The sequence below is a fragment of the Pyxicephalus adspersus genome, chromosome 5 (assembly GCF_032062135.1).
Source record: "Pyxicephalus adspersus chromosome 5, UCB_Pads_2.0, whole genome shotgun sequence".
Taxonomy (NCBI): Eukaryota; Metazoa; Chordata; class Amphibia; order Anura; family Pyxicephalidae; genus Pyxicephalus; species Pyxicephalus adspersus.
In genome coordinates, this window is record NC_092862.1 from 89,546,987 (window position 1) to 89,574,668 (window position 27,682).

General features: G+C 38.5%; 1 protein-coding gene across 1 annotated transcript in view; it reads right to left on the bottom strand.

Annotated features, from left to right (window-relative positions):
• Nucleotides 1-27,682, bottom strand: part of GLB1 (galactosidase beta 1) — a 51,272-nt gene that overhangs the window by 15,710 nt on the left and 7,880 nt on the right. Inside the window, exons 2-9 of the mRNA XM_072412080.1 lie at nt 17,905-18,074; nt 16,636-16,786; nt 15,576-15,636; nt 10,165-10,259; nt 9,885-10,065; nt 8,707-8,765; nt 503-624; nt 377-417 (exon numbers count right to left, since the gene is read on the bottom strand). Coding sequence (XP_072268181.1) covers nt 377-417; nt 503-624; nt 8,707-8,765; nt 9,885-10,065; nt 10,165-10,259; nt 15,576-15,636; nt 16,636-16,786; nt 17,905-18,074 — 880 coding nt within the window. The remainder of the gene's footprint in view (nt 1-376; nt 418-502; nt 625-8,706; nt 8,766-9,884; nt 10,066-10,164; nt 10,260-15,575; nt 15,637-16,635; nt 16,787-17,904; nt 18,075-27,682) is intronic.

Below are 27,682 nucleotides of genomic sequence, written 5' to 3' on the forward strand. Positions count from 1 at the left end.
TATATAAAAGGTCAAGCACATAGATGTTTTGGGATATTTCAAGAACAATATACCAATTAAAAGTGTGAAATGAAGACTGAGGCGATATATATATTATCTTGGTGAGGAGAAATTGAAAAAAAATGAACTTAGGGGGGAAAATGTGGGAGATAAAGAGGTTATAAAGATATTAATATTTATGAAAAATGGTAAAAAATGGTGGCTTCACCAAGTAAACCAGTGAAGTTGTCGTAAAAAGCCATTCTTTTGCCTTTTTGTTTTCACGTTATTGTAAAGAATAATATGATCGTTTTTTTTTTTTAACTTGCAGTTTACGCTTCCTAAGACAACTACATTATTTTGCACAATTTTGACAAAAAGAAAAAATAAGTTATACCATTCCAGTAGCCAAAATTAGTTCCACCTATAAACATATACCTAAAAGGACAAAGAATAGAATATTCAAATTTCAAAAAAAAATTGTAGTGAAAATAAATCATCTGTTTAACTTAGTGAAACTCACATATTGACATTTGCTCCATGATCAAGAATTTCAGTTAATGTTTTGATTATTCTCTCTGTTGCCACAACTGAATGTGGTTCACCCCAGTGATCCAGCCAGCCAGTATAAAATTCTGAATTAATCTGTAAAACAGTATTTAAAAAAAAAAAACAATAATGAAGTTTACAAACTATCATTCAAACTTATGAATATAGTAAAACTAATATGCATGTCAAATTTGTTTTTGGCACTATAAAACTGTAATTCCTTTGAATTTGCACCTGGGACACAAACAAAAAATGAACTGTCCCCTATTATATGTACACATACATACATACATACATACACACATATATACACACACACCTTACTCACGTAGGTATCATTACCAGTCATTTACACAAGCCTATGCTCTGTGTTCAGTTACTAAATACCCCTGCTTGTTAACGCAATAGCCTAACAACATGTTCTGTTGCTAAATCAAATAGCATAACATACTAAAAAGAGAAAACAAGTGGTGACTGTGTTCTTAGTGGAATAATTATTGCTGGCTGTCACAGACAAGGTGGATGAAATGTCTGAATTGTTGACACCTGTGGATTTTCAAACACTACAGTTTCTGGCAATTATGAGAATAGTGGAAAAAAACATTATGAAGGGGTGAAAACACCTTACTAATTAAAGAGATTAGAGGATAATGAAACAACTGGTTAAAGAAGAAAGTTAAAAGTCCACAAATGCACAAATAATCATTCACAACAGCAGTGTGCTAAAAGGCATTACTGATACTCACGTTAAATTTTAAAAAGAATGGGTAAAAATAAAAAAAAAAAAATGCCGAGTTCCACCCTGTCAGTTAAGCATAAACCACAAGCAAACAGCCCAGGAGGTTTGGGACTGCTCCTTCTGCACATGCCCAAGTTTGGGCATGTGCAGAAGGGACTTTTTATTCATTGAAAAATATAAGGTGCTGATCTCACTCATGAGCAGATTACCAGTCATTAGATGAGGTGGTTGCATAAAACTATAGCCTTTTAATACCTTTAATTTTACCTGGTGATACTTTTAGTAACATACTTCTTGTTCTAGGGACAAAAGCCTTTTTTTCTCTGAATCCAAGGAAGAGCAGCATTGCGTCCCTAAGCCTAAGTCTACACAGACGTTTTCCCCAGCATTTAACTTGAGGCTTTAAAAGCCCATGTTTGAAATTCCTATGCATTCCAATGGGCTAATCTACACCAGGACGTTTCCTTGAAACACGTTGCTTGCAATGTTTAAAAATTAAAAGGCAGGGTTAACGCTGTAAAACACCCAAAAAAGCAGGAAAACGCTGGTAAATTTCAATAGGGCGTTTTCTCATGTTTATCAACACTTAAAACATAAATCTGTTAAAAACGCGGAAAAACGTGCTTTAAAACACTAATAAAAGTGCATAAAAATGCATATAAACGCAGTAGAAAGGTTTGCATGCATTTTTTTTTTTTTTAAATGTGTTTATTAAATGTTTTTCACATAAAAATACAAAGAAATAAACAAACAAAATATAAGGGGGTGGTGTAGACAAATAGAGCTATGAACTAAGAACCAAAAACAAAAAGCAGAAACAAACAAGCAAACAAACAAACAAAAGGAAACACTCAGTAGTCCAGTATTATTCGATATCATCACTTGGATAATTAAATAATCCCATAGTCATCCTGAAATATTTGTTAAATACCATGTGGAATATTTGAACAACTCTAGTATAGATGAACAGTCTGAGTCAGTAAAAGCATAGACCAAAAATTTGTACCATTTCGACCAGAACCGGGTGATAGAATCATCGCCTTGTATTTTTGCATCCAGCATTTCCATGTGAAATAAAGATTTTAGAGAGGAGACAACTTGTTCCAGTTCAGGAGGTTGTGCCTGTATCCAGTTTTGCATGATTGTGCATCTGGCTGCTAAAAGACAAATATTTCTCCAAGTGTGCAGAGAGCGGGGCATAACATCCACCTCCACACCTTCCAGGAACCAAACACCAGCAAAACAGGATTGAGCGGTATAGTATTCCCTGTTACAGAATGTATATATTTGAGAATTTGGGACCAATACAGAGAAATTTCAGGGCAAAACCACAACCGGCGAGACAGAGAGGCATTCAAACAACTGCATTTAGGGCACTGAAAGTGCCACGACCGTGGTTGTGAGGCTGAGGTGGAGGGTCGGAAAACTTTATAGGCTCTGTGAAGTAGCATAAACTGAGATTCCCTCCAAACTTCGTTAACCATACTCTGTCTCGCAGTTTGATAACCTTGTATTATACATTCCACCAAATCCGGATCCCGAAAATCCCTCTGCCACATTCTTACATTCGAGGAGGATAGTGGTTTGATATAGAGAGGTCGAAGGCTGGCATAGATATTAGATATATTGGGTGGAGATAGTTTCAAAAGTTTGTCAAAATTATTTAGTCTAAACATCTCAGCCGAATTAAGAGCCAGAGATTGGAGGAAAGACATAGCTTGGCTATAATACAGCGGGTGAAGGGCCCAATTAGGAACATTATATATCTCCCGTATATTAGCCAGAGAGAGCTTTGTTGAGTTCTCCAAATTGAAGAGCCCCCCAAAACCCCAAAGTCCTTTTTGCTTCCATATCTTAAACGCTGCTTGCTCCTGTGCCTGAGGGAACATGGGTAATCACAGATTGGTAAATACCTTTATATGCGTATAGGCAATTTAAACCGTTGTCTGAGTACTTTCCAAGTGACTACTGTGTCTCTAATGAGAATATTGTGCCGTAAAAAAATAGGTAGGGAAGAAAAGGCACAATGCAGCAATGCACAGGGGTTCCAGGGGTGAGACATTGCACTCTCTAATTGCACATTAGAATAACAAGACGTATTGCTCAACCAATCAATAACATGCCTAGCCAATGCAGCTAAATTATAGACCCTAATATTCGGGAAACCAACTCCTCCCTCTGTTTAAGGTAAATATAACTTCGCCAGAGAAATTCTCGGGCGCTTCCCAGACCATAAGAACGTTACAAAAGCCTTGTTAAGAGTATTAATATCAGCATGGGTCAATAGCAGAGGCAGAGTTTGCATCGGATAAAGTAAATTTGAAAATGACATCATCCTAATTAGGTGACACCGGCCCAAGAATGACAAGGGCAGATGCTCCCACATCTTTAATTCCTTCTGTATTTTTGTAAACAGCGGTGGATAATTTAGGGCATAGAGAGACGAAGGCATACGGCCTATGCGTAGGCCTAGATAAGTAATGGAATGTGGTGCCACCTTAAAAGGCACATCTGTCCTCCAATCATTTGCCAGAGTCCCGTTCTGCGTTAAAGACAAAATTTCACTTTTATCAAAATTTATCTTTAGGCCTGCAAAGCTCTCAAAAATCCGAAATGTTATTTGAATATTATTACAGTCAAAACAGGGTTTGGAGGTGAAGAGCAGAATATCGTCTGCAAAAAAGGCAGTACGTAATTCCCTCGTATGAACTGGGATTCCATGTAACAAAGGGGTGGAATCCAAGTATCTTACCAGTGGTTCTAATGCCAGGTTGAACAATAATGGGGATAATGGACATCCCTGTCTAGTCCCTCTATAAAGATCAATAGGGTCCGACAGAAATCCTGGGGTATGAATACGTGCAATAGGAGAGGTGTACATAGCTTCAAGTAACTTTAAAAAGGGACCTCTGATGCCCACCTGTTTCAGAACCATGAATACCCATGGTATATTTACCGTGTCAAAAGCCTTATGGGCATCTATGGCAACAATGGCCAAGTCCAAATCAGGCCGTCTCTTAGCGACCTCCAGCGCTACCAGAACCTTTCTAATGTTGATCACCGCCGCCCTGCCCTGTATAAATCCCACCTGAGAGGGAGAAATCAAAGATGGCATCAATCTGGCCAACCTGTCTGCCATAATCTTTGACAAGATTTTTGCGTCAATATTTATTAAAGAAATCTGGCGATAGGAGTCTGGGTCGCATGGGTTTTTATCTTTCTTTAAAAGTAATTTTATATAAGCTTCCTGGCCAGAACGAAAATATATACCCAGCTCCCATAGTTTGGAGTAGAGTGCGCTGAGGTCATCTGGAACTTCCTCTCGGAGCATTTTAAAAAATTCGGAGGTAAACCCATCAGGGCCGGGGGCCTTTCCATTGCGCAGAGAGGCTATGGTCGCAAGTATCTGTTCATTTGTAATGGGGGCATTTAGAGCTTCAATATCACTTAATTGTAGTGTAGGCAAGGAAACTTTGGACAAAAAAGTCTGTCCAGCCCGCAAATCCATTGGCGGGGAGGAGAAGAGTTGTTGATAGAATTGGGCCAAATGGTGGCTCACCTCTTTAGGAGAGGTAACCACATCTCCTTCCATTGTATTTAATTTGGGATAAAAGTTGGTTTGTAACCCGTGCGTACCAGATTTGCAAGCATTTTTCCTGATTTATTGCCATATTTATGATAATCTAAGGACCTGTACTTGAATTTCAACTGTTCATACTGGAAAAGCCAGGAATCAAATTTACGTTTAGATGTGTACCACTGCTGCTTAGTAAGTTGGGTAGGATTCTCTGTCAGAGCCTCCTGTGCCAATCTGAGTTCCTGTTGCGCCTGTAAAAAAAAGGATAGGGTTATCCCTATGCGCAGCATTGTGTTGAACATAGTCAAGCCACGCCACGCGCACTTCCCCCTGGAATTCTGGATCTTTGGCCAAATAGGATGGGAATCTCCAAGGCACATTATCTCCTCTGGGATATTGGTCACGAATTACAAGAGAAATAGGGGAATGGTCCGAGATCACCATGGGACGAATCTCTGGAGACTCGGCTTTATACAGTACGTCATCTGTACAGAACAAATAGTCTAAGCGGGCCTGAGATACATGCGCCTGGGAAATAAAAGTATATTGCTTTTCTAAGGGATGAAACTGTCTCCAGACATTGTTCAGGGACATGGTTGAAACAAAATCTGACAAATGGGAACGGGACATAAGTCTCTCAGTGCCCTCCATGCGACCAGAACATCTATCCTCCGTTGCCACCATAACTGAGTTAAAATCCCCTCCCACAATTTTGGAAGGTGTGGGGTCTTGGGCCAACCATTTGGTTAATTCCTGGAAAAAGGTGGCTGGGGGAGAGTTTGGGGCGTATACATTGTAAATTGAGAGCTCCTGGTCATGTAGTCGTATGAGGATTTTAATTATCCTACCTTCCGAGTTTTGACCTTACCCTGAAAAGATTTGTGGATTAGAATCAATGCACCGGCTTTCCGGTCATTGGAGGGGGTACCATAAACCTCACCAACCCAGAGTTTCTTCATTCTACAAAACTCAGTAGTCCCCAAATGGGTTTCCTGTAACAAGACAATATCTGGACCAAGTCTTTTTAAATGGCGTAGTACAGACATACGCTTGTTAGGGGAACGTAGTCCCTTGACATTCCAGAATATTACACGCATACAATGCTAACACATGGCTTAAACATGGACAAAGCATATCTCTCAAACTGGAGAAAAGATACAGACATTATTAGAAAGTGCATGCAAAGCCGTTAACAGGTTATGCCGGTTCAGGTAAGTATAGAAGGACCCATAGGTGAAGGTGACTCTGGAACAATAGAGCATCTTGGAGGTTGTGTGACACATCGTGCATGTGATCAAAAATGTAGAGTGTTTCCAGCAACAAAAATCACAAAAAAGAAACAACAAAAAATATAGAGGTAGCAGCAAAGAAACATGAAACAAAAAACGGACAAGTTGAAAAGGTGACTTTCCTTTTTTCCTCGCAGAGCAAGAAAATGGTGACCAAGTTGGAAACATGCGTAAACAAGTTACCATGTCGTCAGGGTTGGGCTCACACCTCATAAAGTGGGCAATTTGAAAACAGAATTGCAATAAAATGCAAGAATAGGGACTACTATTATAAATGGAGATAAAAAACAAAACAAAATTGCTCCTTATGATCCCTCCTGAAGTTGTGACTCAGATCGCATCCTCTCCCGATTTTTCTTAGTCGAGATTCCCGATTTTCTAGGTTGTTTTGGAGAATACACCGGAATGGAGGATTTTGCTGCAGTGCGTAGTGGTGTCGATCGCTAGTCATCAGATCCAGCAGATTGGGCAGATGCAGAGTCTGATACTAAAGTGTGAAGAATTTGTTCAGCTTCATCCGCTGATGTAAAAGAATACTTGCGGCCTTGATCATCTGAGAAGTGAAGGGTCGCCGGATAGGCTAGTGTAAATCGCATTTTATATTGGTATAGAGTAGAGCACACCTGATGAAAACTGCGTCTTTTGCGAGAGACTTCAGCTGAATAATCTGCAAATATCAACAAAGGTGCACCCTCCACATGTAGGTCCAGGTGATTGCGATAAGCCTGGAGAATACGGGTTCTGTCAGTGTAATGGGAATAGGCCACTATCACCGGGCGTGGTTTGGCCCTCTCCAAACGGATAGGGCCTAATCTATGCGCACGTTCCACTTTGCAAGCAGTTGAAAGGTTTAGTAATTGTGGTATTACATTGGAACAAAGATCCGTCAGTCTCGCAGGTTTTATACTTTCCGGCAGGCCAATAATGCGTAAATTATTGAGTCTTGACCTATTTTCCAGGTCATCTAATTTATCCTGCAAAGCCTGCGCTTTGGCCTCCAGCATAGATATAGTAGCCCTAGAGGAAGTAACATCTTCCACCAATGTAATGCGTTGCTTGGTGGCATCTATTCTTTGGGAATGTTCTCTCAAATCATTTCTTAAGGATGCAATACCTTTTTGCACTGCAGAGTCGATTGCCTTCTGTAATGTGGATTTAAGAATGGCTACTACTGCATCAGCAATCTGATTAGGCTGATCAATTTCTGGTAAAACATCATGGTGTACCTGAGAAGATGGTGTGCTGGGGACACGTGCAGCTGCTGAAGCGACGGCCATCCTGGAGGGGGTAGCCTTCTGCCTGTCTTTCTTCCCCATCTGATTATGTACAGCTGCAGCAGAGGAGCGCTCCAGGAATCGTTCCATCCGGGTTCCCAGCGCCGGAGGAACAAAAGGAGGCGGGTGAGTGGGCGTAGTGCCGGTTTTTAATCAGTAGCCCTGAGGCGAGCGGGAGCCGCTAGAACATGCCGGTAGCTCGCGGGGCGCCGGAACTGGAAGTCTGCATGCATTTTTAAAAACATACGTGTAAACCCAGCCTAAGCGAGATGACAAATACATCCCCCTCTAGTTATCCCCATTCTATAGAAGGGAGGTGTTTTGTATTTCACAAAAGATAACAAGGAATGCTAAAAACAATAGATGATATTTCAATTTAGTGCACAGGAAGTTGCAAGGACACTGGTATTCTGTAACTGAGCATGTTCACTTATTTATGGCCACAGTCTATCCAGTTTATGGCCACAGTCTATCTAGTTTATCTATGTTCATTTCCTGCCAGCCTAAAACAAAATGCATATCGTCCCAAGCTGTATGTATGATTTCAAAGGGGGATGTAAAATCACAAATGTGACAGTGGCTTGTGTGTTAACCAAAATCTTTGTAGACTTCTTTTTTTTGCTAGACATACACATTAAGTGCCTAAAGAGTCCTAAAACATGTCTGACTTGCATCAAGCCAAAACTGGCCCACTAAGCCACAAGGCCCCTATTTATGAGAGCAATCCTCACCCATTAAGGCCTAAACCCTTTACACTTTAGAAGATCAGGAGTAGGTCAAAATGTTGGTGAAGTTTTCAAGGTGTGTGTGACATTTTGTTCCACTAATCAAGCCCAAATAACTGAGAATTTATCCAGAAATTCATATGCTAACTTTCAAAATATGAAATATGCCTACTTTATGCTGCCCTTGTTTTTCCTATATTTTGCAGTAGAGTAAACATATATGTGCACCTAAATACGTCAGAACATATCAGTGGTTATCCCCATTACATATCTAATGGTAATTCCTTCCATTACTTAGAGATCCACACCAATATAAAAGGGACATTCACACTGACCACCAATATAATAGTAGCATTTATTTGACCACTGATTTAATGGGAGACAATGACTAGAAATGCAACAGAATATTTACAATGACCACCAACATAATGGGAAGAGGCTAAATTTGTTGGATGAATTTGAAGGGAAATTGATTTGATGGTGCTTGAGGTAAATAGAATATAATGTGGTCTAACATGGGGTGCATAGATAAAATGCACTACAATCAACATATATTAGGCAAATGTATTCTTACCAGTGGTCCCTTTGGCTCGCTGAATCGCTGAACTTCAAAAGCAGCTGTTACATTAGTTCCTGCAGAAAAAAAAGAGAATATGAATCAAAATAAGGGGGGTTTATTTGTGTTTATTGAAACAGTAGAGAGGGACAACATATTTATCAGAACACGCTCCACATTTAAAATATACCAGTCAATGATATCACTGGATCACAAAAAAATAAATATTGTCTGCTACTTGGTCCAATCTATGTGTCCTATACTAAATCAAGTGCGCTGAATTCAAATCTGAAGTCCGATTCTGCCTAGGACGTCAGAATATTAAGTTAATTATGCGCATAGGCGCGATTAGCTATATTTCCTTGTTCCTGTGTATATTTCCTAGCTTGTTCCGCAGTTACTATGTAATCTCTATACATAACGGACTTTTGCCTCATAGTTCAATGACATTACAAAAACCTAGTTTTATGTTGCAAAGACATATACAATTATGCATAATTCACCCGAGTCCTTGTTCAACACACATGTTCACTTCAGAAGTGTTTCTGGCACTTGCTTTTGCATTTGTGGCTCTTCACTGTCTCCCGTTGCAGAAACCAGCAGTAGTCGCCCATCACGTTGGTGTTGCACCGGTCTTGATATCTTGTTTCCATACCAGATATGTCCTGGTGCAACTAGCAAAAATGAATCCCAAGCAGCAAGTTCAAGTTGGTTGAGTTTGTCTCTGAATGTGGCATCATGCATCAAATTGCGGATTTGGGGACCAACAAAAATGCCTGCTTTCAGTTTAGCATCTGTTATAACTTTTCCAAAATTGTACTTCAGATACTGAAAACCTATTACCATCATGATCCATTGCAACGAAAAAGGTTTTTATTAATCCAAGTTTAATATGAAGTGGCGAAAGGTAAACTTTCTGTGGATCAATGAGTATCAGCATGGTTTAAAGAAATTATAAAAATAATTAGTGATGATGTTTGCTTTGCCACTTAGGTAGGATTTGCAACAAATCTTGTTCATTTACCATGTCTGTGAAGTAAATCTAATTTTCCCACTAGTTTAATAAAATGCAGCTTTTTTCTGCAATATTCACCTCCAGCAGTGTAACCTCTAGTCGTAGAACTATATTTCGATAAAGTAAAAGTACAGCACATAACATTATATAAAAAGACAGAAACACACACACACTAACCAACCTGGCCCAAAATCCACAGTTGTATACAATCCTTCAATGGATCCACATCTTACATAGGGTAGACCAGAGCCATCTGTTGAAAACAAAACCACTTCATCCCCTAAATGTCGTCGGAACAATTTTGTGAGATGACGGAGATAATTGTAATCACAAGTAAAGTAGCTTCCATACTCATTTTCAACCTACAAAATATAATGCATGTATAAAAATATGGGTTAGATTTAATTATAACTGAAAATGTAAAAGCCTTTAAATTATAGAAATGATAACGCTATTTTTACCTGTACAGTGATAATAGGACCACCATTTTGATAAAGAAGAGGTTTCATCTTGGGAAGTAATACACCCATCCAGTTATCAACAGCACGGAGATAATCTCAAAAAAAGTGGATAATAATATTTGCAACACAAGGTTTTTGACCTGAAGAGTGCATATATTTAAAGTGGAACTAAACAAACACACACAAAAAAAAACTAATTTTCCTTACCTTCTGCAGATCCCCTCTGGAGGTAAAGAGGACGCACCAGGGGTCCCTATGTTATTTCTTCGTCTTCCGGCATTTGCCTACGTCATCCAATCTTGCACTGCACAGGTGCGAGATCAGGTGATGTAGACGCTCAATGTGCATGCGGGAGATCAGCAAGATCAGATCATGACGTAGGTATGACAGGAGGCTCGGCGATACCATTCTGTCTTTATCGTCACCGCAATAAAGTAGGAACAGGAGGGGTTTATTTAAAAAAAAAATAAAATTAATGTTTACTTTGCATAAGAGGATTATTTACTCTTCTATGTAAAGTAAAAATTTTAGTGATAGCTCTGCTTTAAACTGAATAAATTTTATTGGCACTGTTACAACTATGCTTTAAAGAGAATGTAAAAAATGAAGAAGAGAAAAAGCAGGGTTTTTGGCACAAAAAGTGAATTGTATTATATTCAGTGATAATATTACAGAACATAAAAGGTTCAAGATAGACCACAATGGCTTTTTGTGGTCTAAAAAAAATCACTTTGGCCCTGGGGGGCACAGAACATAACAAGTTCAAGATAGGCCACAATAGCTTCTTGTGGTCTAAACAATATCACTTTGGCCCTAGGGGGCACTAGACATGCAACATCTAGCCAGTCATGTATATTACTTGCCATACGGATTTAAAACCTCCAATCATTTATTCATGTTGATTGTTGTACGCAACGCGTTTCGCCCTATTTGGCTTCCTCAGGGGTAGCGGTTTGTCAAAATATGTTTGGCACTTTAATTTTGTAGTAATTACGTCTGAATTAATGAAAATTTTACCATGTTCCATTACGTAGTACATGCAGGTATGTTGGTATTAGGATATGATTAAATAAACAGATGAGTATTCCAGTACATAATGCTTGGCTATACATACCAAATTGTATTAGATGCAATATATATCTATACAGTCAAATATATAGAATGTTCAATTAAAGAAGCTAGTACTATTATTTCAACCATTTAGGTGTATATCAACCCACTACATATTCTTAAACTATATTGGATATCAGTAAACATATATATATACTTGCATGGTCTTGAAGTGTGGTTAACAATGCTTATTGCAAAGGTCAGGAGGGTGTGATGCCTCCAAATTACGTTTTTGGTAAGGTAAAAGTAATATATCCCCAGCAACAGGAATAGTACTATGGCAGGACTTATATGAGTCCCAATAAGAATGATTAAGGATCTAAAAGCAAAAAGATAGTATTATTCTAGAATGAATAAATGTTCCATAGATATATGCAAAAAAAGGAAAAATTTTTTTTTTTGTCCCATATACAGGACAAACCTGTATATAGGAGTCCCGGATGTAAGTAGTATCTAAGTCAGTAGGGAAGGGGGGGAAGTCAGCAAGTCAGGGGGAAGGGGGGGAGCTCCTCCACCCCAAGCAGTGTGACCACTCAATACACAAGGGATACTAGACATGTAGTGTTTTAGCACATGTTCATAGATCAGGATATATCATGTCCACATACAGAGTAATAAGATTATATAATCAATGATAAAGCAATCAATTACATATCGTGAGTACATTAGAATAACAGTAATATGTATCAAATAATAATGATGAAGAAGATATTGGTAATTTATGTTCTACCCCTACGTGGTAGCTGATGGGAGTATCTTTCACAGGATCAGGTCTTCCACAGGAACAGGTAATTAGATATATGATGCCAGATGATTTTAATAGTATTCCCTACAGTCAGATGCTGAGACTTAGGAGAAACTGCACATCTGATATAGATTTCAAACTTGAAGCAAAAACCCTCACACAAAGGCTTATTGCCAGAGCTACAGCAGAAAACTTCTAAAAAGGACTTACCAAAAAGTCTCCAAACAGAACACTAGAGAGCTTATTTCTAAAACTCCATCTACACTGACTCAACCTAAATTACCTATAATTACCAAATTCAATGAACATCACCAGCGTATATATCAAATAATTAGGGACACTTGAACATTCTTACCTCTGACCCCACTATTAACACCAATATAGATGAGAGACCATGGTCTATACACCGTATAGAAAATCTAATTCACTACAAGATTCATTAGTAGCAAATCACTTTAATCCCCAACCTACTAACATGGAACAAACTAAAATACATGTGACATTCAAATGTGGCTCCTACAACTAATGCAATTGGATTCTTGGGAATCAAGCACTCCTATTACCTAACGGCACCACACATAAGATCCATTATCATGTAACCTGCCAATCCTCTGGCATCATATATCTAATTACCTGTTCCTGTGAAAGATTTTACGTAGGCAAGACAAAAAGAACATTACGTAAACGCGTATATGAACACCTATATGTGATCAAGAATGGCAAGATGACTACTCCCATCAGCTACCACATAGGGTTAGAACATAAATTCGACACTCACTGAATCACCTTCACAGCCCTGGAACAGATACCACCTAGCCCCAGGGGAGGTGATCACAACAAAAAACTACTACAGTCAGAAACTAAATGCATCTTTTCATTAAAAGCGAACTTTTTTCCCGGTCTTAATGATGTCTTTAGCTTTAAACCATTTCTTTAACCTTACAACCTAATCTAGTATAATTTTTCTTATGATGGTCAATTGAGAACTTACTAATGATCAATCCCATGTAACATATTAACTACATATATATGATAACAACATATATATTCAATAGACATACTACATAACACCTGTGTTCTTTTCCTGTATTATTGTACTATTATATTGTATGTTTTTATATATATAAATTACCAATATCTTCTTCATCATTATTTGATACATATTACTGTTATTCTAATGTACTCATGATATGTAATTGATTGCTTTATTATTGATTATCTGATCCTATTACTCTGTATGTGGACATGACATATCCTGATCTATGAACATGTACTAAAACACTACATGTCTAGTATTCCGTGTATTGAGTGGTCACACTGCTTGGGGTGAGGGGAGCTCCCCCCCTTCCGCCCCACTTGCGGGGTCGGGAGCACCCATATCCCTCCTGGGTGCTTTTTGTTAGGCCCCCCTCTTTAATAGGAGCGGAATCTGCTTCTCCCCATATATCCCCGTCTTTTTAGACGGGGATGCTTTGCCTCCCATGGTGACGTGGGCTGGGTAGGCGGCGCTGTGAACGCCGCCCCCCGGGCCCTACATCATCAGGCTGGCCTCTGGGGCTTCCCCAGACGTCAGTGGCGTGCACGTGGAGTGGGAGGAGGTCCCGAGAATGCCGCCCTATAAATGGGACGGCGCCTCTGGGATCTCCCTGCTCCTCTGCATGCCAACAGCCACATGGGATCTAGATACTACTTACATCCGAGACTCCCATATACAGGTTTGTCCCTAAAGGAACTTTTTCCTTTTTTTGCATATATTCTTGGAACATTTATTTATTCTAGAATTATACTATCTATTTGCTTTTAGATCCTTAATCATTCTTATTGGGACTCATATCAGACCTGCCATAGTACTGTTCCTGTTTGCTGAGGAGATATTACTTTTACTTTATCAAAAAGGTAATTTGGAGGCATCACACCCTCCTGACCTCTGCAATAAGCATTGTTAACCACACTACAAGACCATGTAAGTGTATATATGTTTACTGATATCAAATATAGTTTAAGAATATGTAGTGGGTTGATATACTCCTAAACAGTCGATTTGTTAGATATATGAGGACTAGCTTCTTTATTTGAACCTTCTATATATTTGACTGTAAAGATCTATATTGCATCTAATACAATTTGGGATGTATAGTAGCCAAGCATTATGTACTAGAATACTCATCTGTTTACTTAATCATATCATAATACCAACATACCTGCTTGTACTACGTAATGTAACATGGTAAAATTTTTATTAATTCAGACGTAATTACTACAAGTGCCAAACATATGTTGACGAACTGCTACCCCTGAGGAAGCCAGATAAGGTGAAACGCTTTGCGTACAACAATCAACATGAATAAATGATTGGAGGTTTTAAATCCGTATGGCAAGTAATAAACATGTTGCATGTCCAGTGCCCCCTAGGGCCAAAGTGATATTGTTTAGACCACAAGAAGCTATTGTGGCCTATCTTGAACCTGTTATGTTGTGTATTATTATTATTCACTGAATATAATACAATACACTTTTTGTGCCAAAACCCCTGCTTTTTCTCTTCTTCTTCATTTTTTACTTTACTGAATAAGGGTTGGCACTTAGTTCTATAAGAACTAATACTAAACTGTAACCACCACTAATACTTAAAATACTCTGTTCTGCTTTAAAGAGAATGTTTAACAATCTTGTAAATTTTGCTTAAAACATGTATAAATAATTTACTTGTATATAAATAATTATGTTTTTGGTTTCAAACATATAAAGAAAACACATACAAAACACTACACATTTCCTTTTAGGAGATTTCTCTTTGCAGACTAATAGCTGTGAATAACTCCTCCATGATGATGACAGGATTCAGCATCTCCCTGTCATTTAAAGGTAGAAAGGGATAGATAATAGATTCCAAAAGATGAGTAAAATTAGTAAGATCATGAGGAGTATATGACACTTTAGAGGAGTGAAGGTCCTCAGAAAAAAACTATAATGTATCTAATATCCTGGGACTGGTAGGAACAAACAGTCCTGAAAGGTTAGAAATTTTTTCAATACATATAGGATATTTCATTTTGAGATTTTGCCAACAAAGCAAACACACAATGGGTCAATCTTTGGCAAGTATTCACAAAGCTATAGTGACATCTCACTCTCCCATAGTGCATTTGCAGGATCAGTACACAGAAGCCCTTCTATACACGATCCCTTACATAAACATCGAAGACACTTCTCTTTGTTCAATAAGACATAAGATGTGCCTTTTAGGTTCACTTCATTTACTGTTCCCGGCATTTGTACAATCCGATTCAAGCTTTCAAGACAGGTTTGAATAACATTGATGTAAAAAAACGTCTTTGAAAAAGAGTTATGATTTTAAGGAAAGAACTGAAAATGCATAGCATTATTATAATTCTAGCATAGCAAATCAAGATAGCTGAAGATCTTGAACCTGGAAGAAAACGGCGTAAAAATGGTGGCAACACTGTGGGAGCAAGAGGGTGTGAGTTTAGGTTCACTTTTAAGAATTAAATAAACCTAAAAAATAGTAATAGTCATTTTCAAGAATTTATGATACCTGGATCAGAAGAGCGGAGAACAATAGACTTCTTTGCTAAAAGCCAAGCAGGTAATCCTCCCTGCAGGAAGATAAAGGAATGTTGAATTAAATATTTGCTGATTAGTTTTCCAGAAAGATCACCAACATATGACCTGATATATGTAAGCAATTTAACAAGCATTACTTAAAAAAGTTAGGCTGTCTATGGGTTGGGAAATATCCAAGAGAACAGAAATCCCTTTACCTCAACTTTGCCACAATTAAATTCTATGGGGTCTATTTATATAGCGCAGAATCAAACATTCCCCCAAATATTCTTGGGTGGTGAATCTTCCAGGTCCATGTGTTTTAATTGCAGTAAATAATTCTCCACCAGGGAATGTTCAAAGGGAATGTCATATTCACTACTTTATAAATAGAGCCCTATCAGTTGTAGAGAGAAGTTATGGTGGGCCCAGTAGATCTCTGATTATACCTGCCTGTTATGCTTGCCATATGCCACTTCAATTGATCCTTATATTCAATCGAAGATACAGCCATTAAACTCATCATTTAAACCAAAACCATGGTCCTAAACATATTCCTGTGTCTTTGAAAAGTATGGCAAATCGGATACCTAAAATGTCTTTCATATAGGTTTTTTTTAAGCATGTGTGTCCTAAAAGTACTTGTGTCTACGGGGAAGGGGGTCTTTTAATGTAAAAACAAATCTCAGTATGCATGTGAATTATGTTGACAGATGTTATTATGCAGCAGTTTCTTTTCAAACCACAGCAATGCATCAGTATACAGTGAATTAGATTACAATTAGGTTCAATGACCGCATTATGTCCCACACTCCTTAATTTTTAAGGTTGGGGGCATCTTAAGGTAGAGAAGAGAGTACAGTAATTGCAGCATGAGCTGTCTTTTCTTGATCTTGTGCCAATTTCCTGCTTACCTTTGTACCATTTTAGGTTATTCATTTGACTTCAGTTAATCCATGCCTTTTAATATTTTATAATAATTACCATTGTAACAAGAGAGTTGATGCATAACTTGATGTAAAACACCTTTCTCCAATAAATAAATAGATTACCATGTCCCATTCTGCACATATGTAGGGCCCCGCTCTCAGGATTACCAACAATCCAATTTCATTAGCCATCTTCAAAAAAGTTTCAATGTCATGATCTCCAGAAAAATCATAGACACCAGGCTTTGGCTCATGAAAGTTCCATGGTACATATCTGGATTAACAAAAAAATATGTATTAGCAATTAAAAGACGTTTCACATTATACCATTAAAAAATGTCAAAATACTGATACTGAACAGAACCTAAAGCAGTAGCATTTTGGATAAGGGTGAGAAAGTCTGGGTTTACATCACTTCCCTGTGATGTGGCAACACAGTCCATGCATGCCCAAGTGCAGATTGTACACCAGAAGCATTTTTTTTTTTTAACCACAGCACATCACAGAGTACAGTTGTGATCCCAAAAAACACATTCAGTACTGGATGCCTAGGTGAATTTGGGTACAAATAAATATACATGGCACCACATCTTTTTCATAGGGTCTTAGCACTTAAAATTCTGTGTCTTTTTGTTTATATATCTTTGAGAAGATGTTCAATATACACATCCACAAGTACATATTTTAGATCACAAATAATATAGAACAATTTCTAAAACAAGTATAGTGGGGATTTTCTAAAAAGGCTTTCTGAGGAAATCCCAGACCTGTAGTAAATTTTATGTAAGATAGGACTTTTTCCCACTTCCTCCACTTTCTCCAGTGTTACAATGCTTATGGGCAGATGTAACCACTCATCGTCAAAAAGCAGATCTCATAGAAAATTTGGTTGATATGGTGCTCTGAGATCTGGTTGCTACAGGGCTTATTATCGCAGACAAAATGATTGAACATCTAAATGTATAATTTGGAGTAAAGGTCATTTGGCAGCTTTCTAATGTCTAGTTTAAAGGGAAACTCTTTGTGTAAAAATAAAAATAACTTGTGTTCCAATGTGTCACTGACCTAGGACATGCATGTAGACAATGAACAGTCAAGACTGATAAGCACATACTAGTATGGGGTAAATAACTCAACCAAGCAGAGAAGAAAGAATAATTCTGAGTTTTACATTTTCTTCTGACTGGTTCCTTTTTCCATTAGAGAGGAGTACAAGACAAGAGCTTAAAGAGCACTGGTCAAGAATAGCATTACCATGCCACACAACACTGATCAAAACGTGCTAACACTTCAATTTCTGCTTTATTATACTGAAGCATAACTTCTGTATACAGAGTGCCCAGTGTTGGCAACATACTAGCCTAAAAAGAAAGTTATCAAATAAATTCTTACGTGTAAAGTGCATTTAATCCTGCCATTTTCATTTTCATTAGTCGATCTCTCCAATAAAAGCGTGGCACGCGTGAATAATGAATGCTTCCTGAAATGTATCGGAATGGCTTTCCATCTTTGCGAAAACAGTTGTGCTTGTAGTCTATTTCGAAAGTTTGTGAAGACATTTCCTTGAAAATAAAAAAAAAAACATTATCATTAGTGTTCAAAAACATGTATATATTTTTATTCCGTATCAAAAGAATGTAAGATGAGGAATTTTTGGAACTGGCTTTAAAATCCTTTATTGTTCGTTATGAAACACATCACTTAAAATTTTCTGTTGTCACTGTTGCCTACAGGAAGATTGAAAACCAAGTACAATGAAAAAGGGTCACCTTTCTTTGGTAACTTTACTATAACCTGTTGTACAGTTCAGTTGATGAAAAATAATACAAAAAAAATAGGGAAGGCATAATTTTCCTTTTAATGTAACCAAAGAGGGAAGGGGGTTGATATGGAAATGGTCGCACTAGAAGAAGTCTTACTCATATGGGGGACACCCAAAATGATGAAAAAAAAGAATGTATCTTGTAAAAGGAATTGGGGTAATTTTGAAAGCCCTTGCTAGATCAAGAGAGCAATTTCTTTTGGAGTATGAGCAAGCAAAAAAGAAAAAGCCAAAAGTAAAAAGAAGAAATAACATTTATCCTATAAACATGGAGGAAAGAAGCCTTACAGGAAAAGACTGTCAACTTCAGAGGTATTTACATGAATGGAGGCTTTTCAACAGCTGAATGGATTTAGTTACCCCCTAAACAAACAAAGAGTAACCAGAAAATGAAAAAAACCAAAGCCAAGGACTTTGCCCTGATAGTACTTGATGCAAGATGCTGGTCCACTCCCAGCTAAAAAAGGAAAGAACCATGTCAATGCATCAAGAATTAGGATTGAAACCTAAAGACTTGTGCCTCCAACAAAGTCTTTTAAAATGTGTGTTAATACACCCCACAAAAACACTTACAGGTTCTTTGAATCAGAGCTGGATCATTTATATGACAACCTAGTCAGAAAAATATATACCGTATTTTTCGGACCATAAGACGCACTTTTTCCCCCCAGAAGTGGTTTGATTTTGAAATTGATTTTCCTGCAGTGCTGCAGCATTTTCCTTGATTATTTATCAACAACGCTAGTCCAAAATATTGCACTGACTATGTTGACAACTATTCTAATACATTTTCCCAATAAAGATATATTACCCCAGTCAGTTACTCTGAAATTGGCTGACAAACGGCCATGTCTTTTTAAAGAGGATGTCACCCAAAACACACACCGGGTTCCGGGTGCCACCATCTTCTTCTCTTCTTATTGGTTATTCTTCGGGTGTACGTCACCCGACCCAAGCGCGAGATCGGGTGCGGTAGATGGGAAAAAAAACTTGCCGATCTCACTGCGCATGTGTGAGATTAGCAATTTACTTTCCCTTTTGGCGAAGGATGCTCAGGCATGCGCAGAAGAGCACCCAAGAGCCTCCCTGGATGTGTGACGTAGGTATCCTGGGAGGCTCTGCACTCCCATTCCCCCTAGGCAATCGAGAATTACTGGGGGGTGCTGGGCTCTTTTTATTAAAAAAAAAAAAAGGTGTTGCACTTAAAAAACAACAAACAAACAGAATTTTTACCTTACATAAAAGGTTTGTCTACCCTTTTATGTAAAGTGACAATTCTGAGTTTAGGTATGCTTTAACCTTTTAACTGCCATTTTAGTTAGTGGCTTGCAAGTGCTCCAGGCCAATTTATTTTAGCACATTTTGTTTTTTCATATTTGTGACATTACCTTGCTACTAATTATTCCACGGTCACCTGTTAGTTTATAACAAAGTGGGGAAAACATCTTTTAGAATTTCATCAATGTGTGGAAATTCTGAAAACAGGGTTGTACACACAGCGCCACATTTTGTTTGGCACACATATATCTAAACTCTCAAAGATTAGGCCATAGATGCTGTAGGGAGATGTCCTCTTGTCACTAGGGGGCAGTATGAGACTATAGTTTCCATACCTCGGCTAACTCCATAACTCGGCTGGGGCTGTCTTAATATTGTCCTTTCAGTTCCTCTTAAAACATTGTCTCATTCTGCCACCTAGTGGCCAATCAACAACAGTGAACAGCTGTCACAATAGGAAATGAATAAACAAATATTATGAGCAAATTGACAGGGGAATTATTTAAAAATAGAGCCCTTTATGTTAAAATAAATGCCATAAAGTGAAAGTAGGGCTTCATCCTAATCTTGCTTTCAATCTTTCTTTTAATCTTGTAAACTTAACATATGCACTGTTCTCTGAAGCATGGTGGAAGTGAACAGACTTTTTAACGCAGACTGTGACTGCTTTCTCGGGTTAATAAACTGTAGGCCTTTGTACACATTCTATTGGTTACACTTTAAATGCATTTACCCATAAACATCAATTGGGCCCTAATAAAAAACTTTCAGCAAAAATAAAAATAACACTTACCTTTACAAGTGTAAAGCAAAGTCCAGTAAGTCCTGCGCCATCCTGGCTAACTTTTGGATACCAGGTGCGGCACAGACTGGATACCAGGTGCGGCCAAATTCTTTCTTCCAGCTCCACGTCTTACCGGAAAAGTAAAAAAAAAAATGCCGATTTCACTGCGCATGTGCGAGATTGGCACTTTTTTTTTTTACATTCCAGGAAGACCCCTTATGACGCATGCCCAACCTTCTGGGATATGTGATGTATGTATATATAAGAAAAACACAGAACAGCCGTTTTTTTTGGAAAAACATTCAAATGTGTTCAGTGATATTATCCAATAGAATACAGAAGTACATCAACACATATTATGGATCTCTCAATAGATCCAGTAATTGGCCAATCAAGTTGCCACTAGACAAATAGTAAACCTACTTCATATACACACAATGTGGGTGTGTATATACTGCACGCCAAGTATTGGACGTAGTTTCCTACGCATAGCTTGTGAACCTGACGCGTTGCACTCAGTAAGGGGTTCAGGGGTTACTGCACGGTAGCGAGTTTTAACACAAATACTGGATGAGGACTAAACTTTATAAAACATAAATCAACAGTTGCATAGCACATAAATAAACATTTAACACTATAATGCATAATAATAAACATTCATCATTGTAATATTTGATATTAGGTTACAAATACAATTTCCATGGTAATTGTAAAGGTGTTAACTGTAGCTACGGAATGGTAGGTGACAATAAAACTTGTAAGTAGTAAATATAAGGTATTGGCTATAAACTACATTAGTATACTGAAACAGGTTGTAGGAATGGATCTTGGTCGTTAAGTAATCAGTATCTGCATTAATATTACCGTCATGTATTTTTATAGTATTGGTATACTTTGCAGTGCTTTACAGTTTATAGTCAAGTCACTAACTGTCCCCTAAAAATCACAATCAAAAGGAAACCTAAAAGGTGTTTAAACCTTTACCACTCTATCCAAAACTTATATATATATATATATATATATTTATATATTTTTATACACATATACACACTCACACAGGTCCATAAGTTTTGGACAGAGACAACTTTTTTCTAATTTTGGTTCTGTACATTACCACAATTCATTTTAAATGAAACAACAAGACTTTCAGCTTTAATTCAGTGGGTCGAACAAAAAGATTCCATAAAATTGTGAGCAACTAACTAAAGCCTTTTGTACACAATCACTTCATTTCAGGGGCTCAAAAGTAATTGGACAAATTAAAAAGCTGAAAATAAAATGTTCATTTCTAATACTTGGTTGAAAACCCTTTGCTGGTAATGACAGCCTGTAGTCTTGAACTCATTGACATCACCAGATGCTGGGTTTCCTCCTTTTTAATGCTCTGCCAGGCCTTTACTGCAGCAGCTTTCAGTTGCTGTTTGTTTGTGGGCTTTTCTGTCCGAAGTTTAGTCTTTAACAAATGAAATGCATGTTCAATAGGGTTCAGATCAGGTGACTGACTTGGTCATTTAAGAATATTCCACTTCTTTGCTTTAATCTCCTGGGTTGCTTTGGATGTATGTTTTGGCTCATGTCCATCTGTATTATGAAAATCTCCAATCAATTTGACTGCATTTAGCTGGATTTAAGCAGACAGTATGTCTCTGAACACCTCAGAATTCATTTGGCTGCTTCTGTCCTGTGTCACATCATCGATAAACCCTAGTGTCCCAGTGCCACTGGCAGCCATGCACATCCAAGCCATCACACTGCCTCCGCCATGTTTTACAGATGATGTGGTATGCTTTGGATCATGAGCTGTTCCACGCCTTCTACATACTTTTTTCTTGCTATCATTCTGGTAAAGGTTGATCTTGGTTTCACCTGTTCAAAAAATGTTTTTCCAGAACTGTGCTGGCTTTTTTAGATGTGTTTTTTTTTTTTTTTAGCAAAGTCCAATCTAGCCTTTCTATTCTTGAGGCTTTTGAGTGGCTTGCACCTTGTAGTGCACCCTCTGTATTTACTTTCATGCAGTCTTCTCTAGACTTGGATATCGATACGCCTACCTCCTGGAGAGTGTTGTTCACTTGGTTGGCTGTTGTGAAGGGGTTTCTCTTCACCATGGAAATGATTCTAATATCATGATTCCACCAGTGCACCACCTGTGCCATAACGGAGGCAGCATGATAATGTAAAATCCTGGGAAGACCCTCCCCCCCCCTATCTTCCTAAATTTAGTCAAAATCAAGCAATTACATTGCGGCCGTTTGTTATTCCATACATATAAAGAAATACATCTTTGTGCTTCCGCAAAAAAACTATTAGGAACAGGGATAAATACTGTCCAAAACAAGTACAAAAATTTAGGCAACAAAAACATCCTAAATGCCGCTTTTCTACCTGCGATGGAAAGCTCCTGTTTCTTGATGCCAGCTAGTTCCACTGGCAAAGAGGACAACATTTTTTTATACTTATAATCATATAAATTTTGTGGGAATACGCTGTCAATTTTATCACCAAAAAAGAGATAGATTCAGTTTCCCAATAAGAAACGATATTCAGAACGTAGTTTAGCCAACATATCCTGCATAACATTGAGTGGCAATATATGTGATTTAGTCATATTCATTTTTTAGTAGGATGCACTGCTATACTACAAAAGGTTATTTAAAACTATCCTCAGAGAGGTTGGAGGATCTCCTAAAACCTACATGATGTCGTTAGCAAATAAACTAATCTTATGTTCCCTCCCTCCGATAAACAACCCCCGCAGTCCAGATTATTTTTTATTATACTCATTTGGAAATCCATCACACCCCGGGGATTTACGATTCAGTAAGGTTTTGATGACTATTTCAGATGTTTCTATTTATAATATTTTGATGATTCTATTTCAGAGGTCATAAAGGGCTGAGATAGAAATTGCAGTTGATGCGCCGTTACTGTGGGTAGTAAAATGGCATTTGAGAAATTAGTGATAGAGATATCGTTTGGTTGATACGTACTGGTATCATCACGTAAATTGTATACGCCTTTGTAGTAGTTACAAAAGGCCTCCGCAATCCTTTGGGGAGTAAACAAACTCTTTTTGCTAACAGGGTCAATCACCGAAAAAATGTGGAATTTGGTTCTGCAAATCTTTATTTTCCTAGCCAAAAGTTCCCCCGGTTTATTCCCTAGAGAATAATGAGTAGCCTTCAGTCTCTTAACATATGATTCATATTTGTACGGCAGCAATGACCGAAGATGCAGTCTGGCATTCGCCAAACTTGATGATACTTGGGGGGAGGGAGATTTCTTAATAATCTCCTCCTGCCCCTCTATAAATTTCAGTTAATCATTAATATGGCATGTCCTGCATTTCTTTTTTTATAGACACAATACTTAATGAATACTCCCCTCATGTACGCCTTATGGGCGTTCCATAGACTAAATGGATCAATGTCCACCGTATCGTTTTCAGAAAAATATACCTCCAAATCTTGTGCAAAAGTCCCTTGGTACTTCGGGTGGTCAATAACGTAAATATTCAGCCTCCACGGTCTATCTGGTCTCAATGGTTGTTTTCCCCATGTAACCGACACTGGTGCATGGTCCGACCAGGTTATGTTCCCAATACCCGATGAACTAAAATGCGTAAGAGACCAAAAGTCTGTCAAAAAAAAGTCAATACGCGAGTGGGAGAGATAAGTAGGAGAAAAATAGTAGAAGTCCCTCACAGATCCATGCTGGCATCTCCACACATCATGGAGTTCAAATACAGTGAAAAGATAGCACAAGTCTCTATGTTTCCTCTTAGCGCTAGAATTAGAGTCCATAGGATAATATGGGTTCATATTAAAGTCTCCTCTAATTATTAATGCTCTTTGCTTAACTTTGTTAACTTTTTTAAGTAAATTCCTAAGAGACGAATGTTGATTATAGTTCGGTGCATATATATTCACTAAGGTGAAGAGCTCAGAATTCAATTTGCAAATCAGAATACCATAGCGCCCCTCCACATCTGCAATGTGGTCTAGATTTCGAAAAATTAAGGAGTCCTTGATTGCTATCAGAACTCCGCATTTCTTTTTAGGGATGCTTGCCAGGTAAACATTAGAAAATTACTTTATGCTCCATCTGGGCGCTAAAGTACTATGAAGATGTGTTTCCTGGACAAAAAGTACATCTCAATGATGAATCCCTTTTTGTAGTAACGCTCTTTTAAATGGGCTATTCAGCCCCCTCACATTTAGAGACACAAAACGTGTCATCTTGTATGGGAATATCCGCAATGAAAATCAGGACCCATTCTCAATTCTTAAAACCCCACAGCATGGCGACTTTTGCATACAAAAAAAAAAGCCTGGCACCGGTTGGCCTTCCATTTAGTTTTGATTTGAGGAAGAAAAAAGAAAAGAGGAGGTCATCTGTTGAATACCCCCTTGTAAAAGCAAAAAAAGAACTGGCAAAACAAATTGAAAATAAAAAAATTTTTAAGAACAAAAACTGTCCCCCTGGTTGAGAACCAGGTGAATCGGGCAAAACCAGAACCTGGTGGAAAATTCTAGTGAAATCAGGCAAAAAGCCAGAACAGCCTATACTGGGCTTTCTTTATAACAACCACTCCGGACGGCTTCAGGTCCACTCATGAGCCACTTTTCCTGGGGATCTAGGTGAGCTTGCCAAAGGGCTAACGTTTCCCAAATTTCAGCTTTGTATAAGTTTCATCCCCGTTTCCAAAGATGACATTGGGTGCAATTTCCCAATATAGAAAAACAACAGCTTGGTTGGAAAGCTCCATCTATACACAATTTGCTTTTCCTTCGTGAGAGGTGAGAGCTTCCTTTGATTTTTAATCGTTAAGGCCGAAAAATCTGCAAAGAGTTGTACATTGCGATATTGCTCCGGTAGGGTAGCCACCTTCCTTGCCAAAGCCATTACTTTTTCTTTGACATGAAAAAAATGCATGCGAACCAGAACATCTCTGGGTACATCCACAGATAGAAAGGCAGGCTTGGGTATTCTGTAAGCCCTATCTATCTAACTCCGTTGCTGACGGAACCAATACTTGGCACATGGATTTAACATAAGACATCAATTTGCCTGCGACTGTTTCCGGTATCCCCCTACCTTTGATATTATTCCTTCTAGACCTTCTAGGGAGATGCTGAGTGAGATACCCGGTGATGTGGAGAGTCATCCAGACTGCCCGGAACGTGGCTCGTTTGTGCAGGACTTAAATGCGGAGGCAACTCTTGTGCCTTATATGTACAGATGATGCCGACTGTGGCATTGCGGCGCCATCTTGAGAGACGTGGAAATGCTGGGGCCAGAAAACGTAAGAGAGCTTTTGAGGCTCTGCTTTCCCCATCTTACGTTTTGTCATTGCCTGCACTGTCAGAGGAGCTTCCCCATTTTAAAGAGGTGTCCGGAGGATTAAAAACGCTGAAATATTCATCGCTTTAGCCCAAGGTATCACGGAGCTCCTTCAATGTGCGGCTATCTTGATAGCCAACCGGACATGCCCCCATGGAATTGATTCTGCAATCATCCACTACTGTTGTCTTCCGTGGACGTCCAGGTCTTTTGGCCTTGCTGAGTTCACCAGGGCTTTGTTTCTTTCTCATGATGTACCAAACTGTAGATTTTGCCACTACTAATATTGTAGCAGTTTATCAGTTTTGCAGCTTAGGAATGGCTTGTTTCACCTGCATGGAGAGCTCCTTTGACCGCATGTTGTCAAAATCTTCCATCTTCCACTGCCCCCCCCCCCCNTCTAAATCAACTCCAGACCCTTTATGTGCTAAATTGGTGGCTAAATCTTCAGTTTAGTACACTGGTGAACTCAGCAACGCCAAAAGACAACAGGCAACCAAGTGAACAACACTCTCCAGGAGTACAGATGGACAATGACCCAAAACATACAGCCAAAGCAACCCAGGAGTTTAATAATACAAAGAAGTGGAATATTCTTGAATGGCCAAGTCAGTCATCTGATCTGAACCCAACTGAGCATGTATTTTACTTGTTGAAGACTAAACTTTGGACAGAAAGGCCCGCCAACAAACAGCAACTGAAAGCCGCTGCAGTAAAGGCCTAACAAAGCATTAAAAAGGAGGAAACCCATCATCTGCTGATGTCCGTGAGCTCAAGACTACAGGCTGTCAATGCCAACAAAGGGTTTTCAACCAAGTATTAGAAATTACCATTTTATTTTCAGCTTTTTAATTTGTCCAATTACTTTTGACCCCCTGAAATGAAGTGATTGTGTTAAAAAAAGGCTTTAGTTCCTCACATTTTTATGCAATATTTTTGTACAACCCAATATTTTGTTACAACCCACTGAATTAAAACTGAAAGTCTGTAGTTCAACTGCATCTGAGCTGTTTCATTTAAAATTAATAGTGGTAATGTACAGAACTAAAATTAGAAAAAAGTTGTCTCTGTCCAAATATTTATGGACTTAACTGTATCTTGTGTCTTTTTGGACTTCTTTATTTGCTACCAAAATAAGGACAATTGAAAACTATTTAGTTAACAGCAGCAATAACATATTATGTTACATTTAGGCAGAACTAACCCCCCCCCCCCCCCGAAAAAAAAAAAGTAAACAGGAGGTACAAGGAACATGCAAAATGTCTTAAAGTGGAACTAAACCCAAAATAAAAAAAAACACACTTATCTTTAATCCTGCAGGTCCATTGATTCGTTGGGAGGTTTCTTCGTTTGAGTACTGCATCGTCCCGGTATCCATCTTTTGCCCGGCGCCATCTTCTTTACAATGCCCATGAGTGAGATCGGCAATTTTTTTCCTCCACTAAAGAAAGGGCTCCTTCGTAGGTATCCCAGGAGGCTTTGCACTCCATTCTATCTTGATCGCACAGTGATCAAGAAAGAAGGGGGGGGGGGGGGGGGGGGGGGATGCACAGAGAGAAAAGAGAAGACATACTCTATTTTTTGCCATATAAGACGCACTTTATCTGCCCCAAACGTAGAGGGGGGGGGGGGGGGGGGGGTGAGTGCTGCAGGTGTCACAAATACACCCAAACACCAGGGACTATGCAGCACTTTTGCTTGCATAGGAGTTACAACGCCAATGGCTGTCCAGTAATTGAAAAGGATTGCTATGGATCTGGAGGAGTCGACAGTAAAAGGGGAGTCAGTGAACTGTTCATCATTGCAGGGCACCTACAAAAAACTGCACGTATGCTATGCATAGTTGCCGATTTTGGCAAAAGGTCTCATTACCAAGAAAAATTAGTTCTGCTTTAACATAAAAAGTCATCTTTCCTGCAAAACCAAATCAGCAAGTTACAGATCAA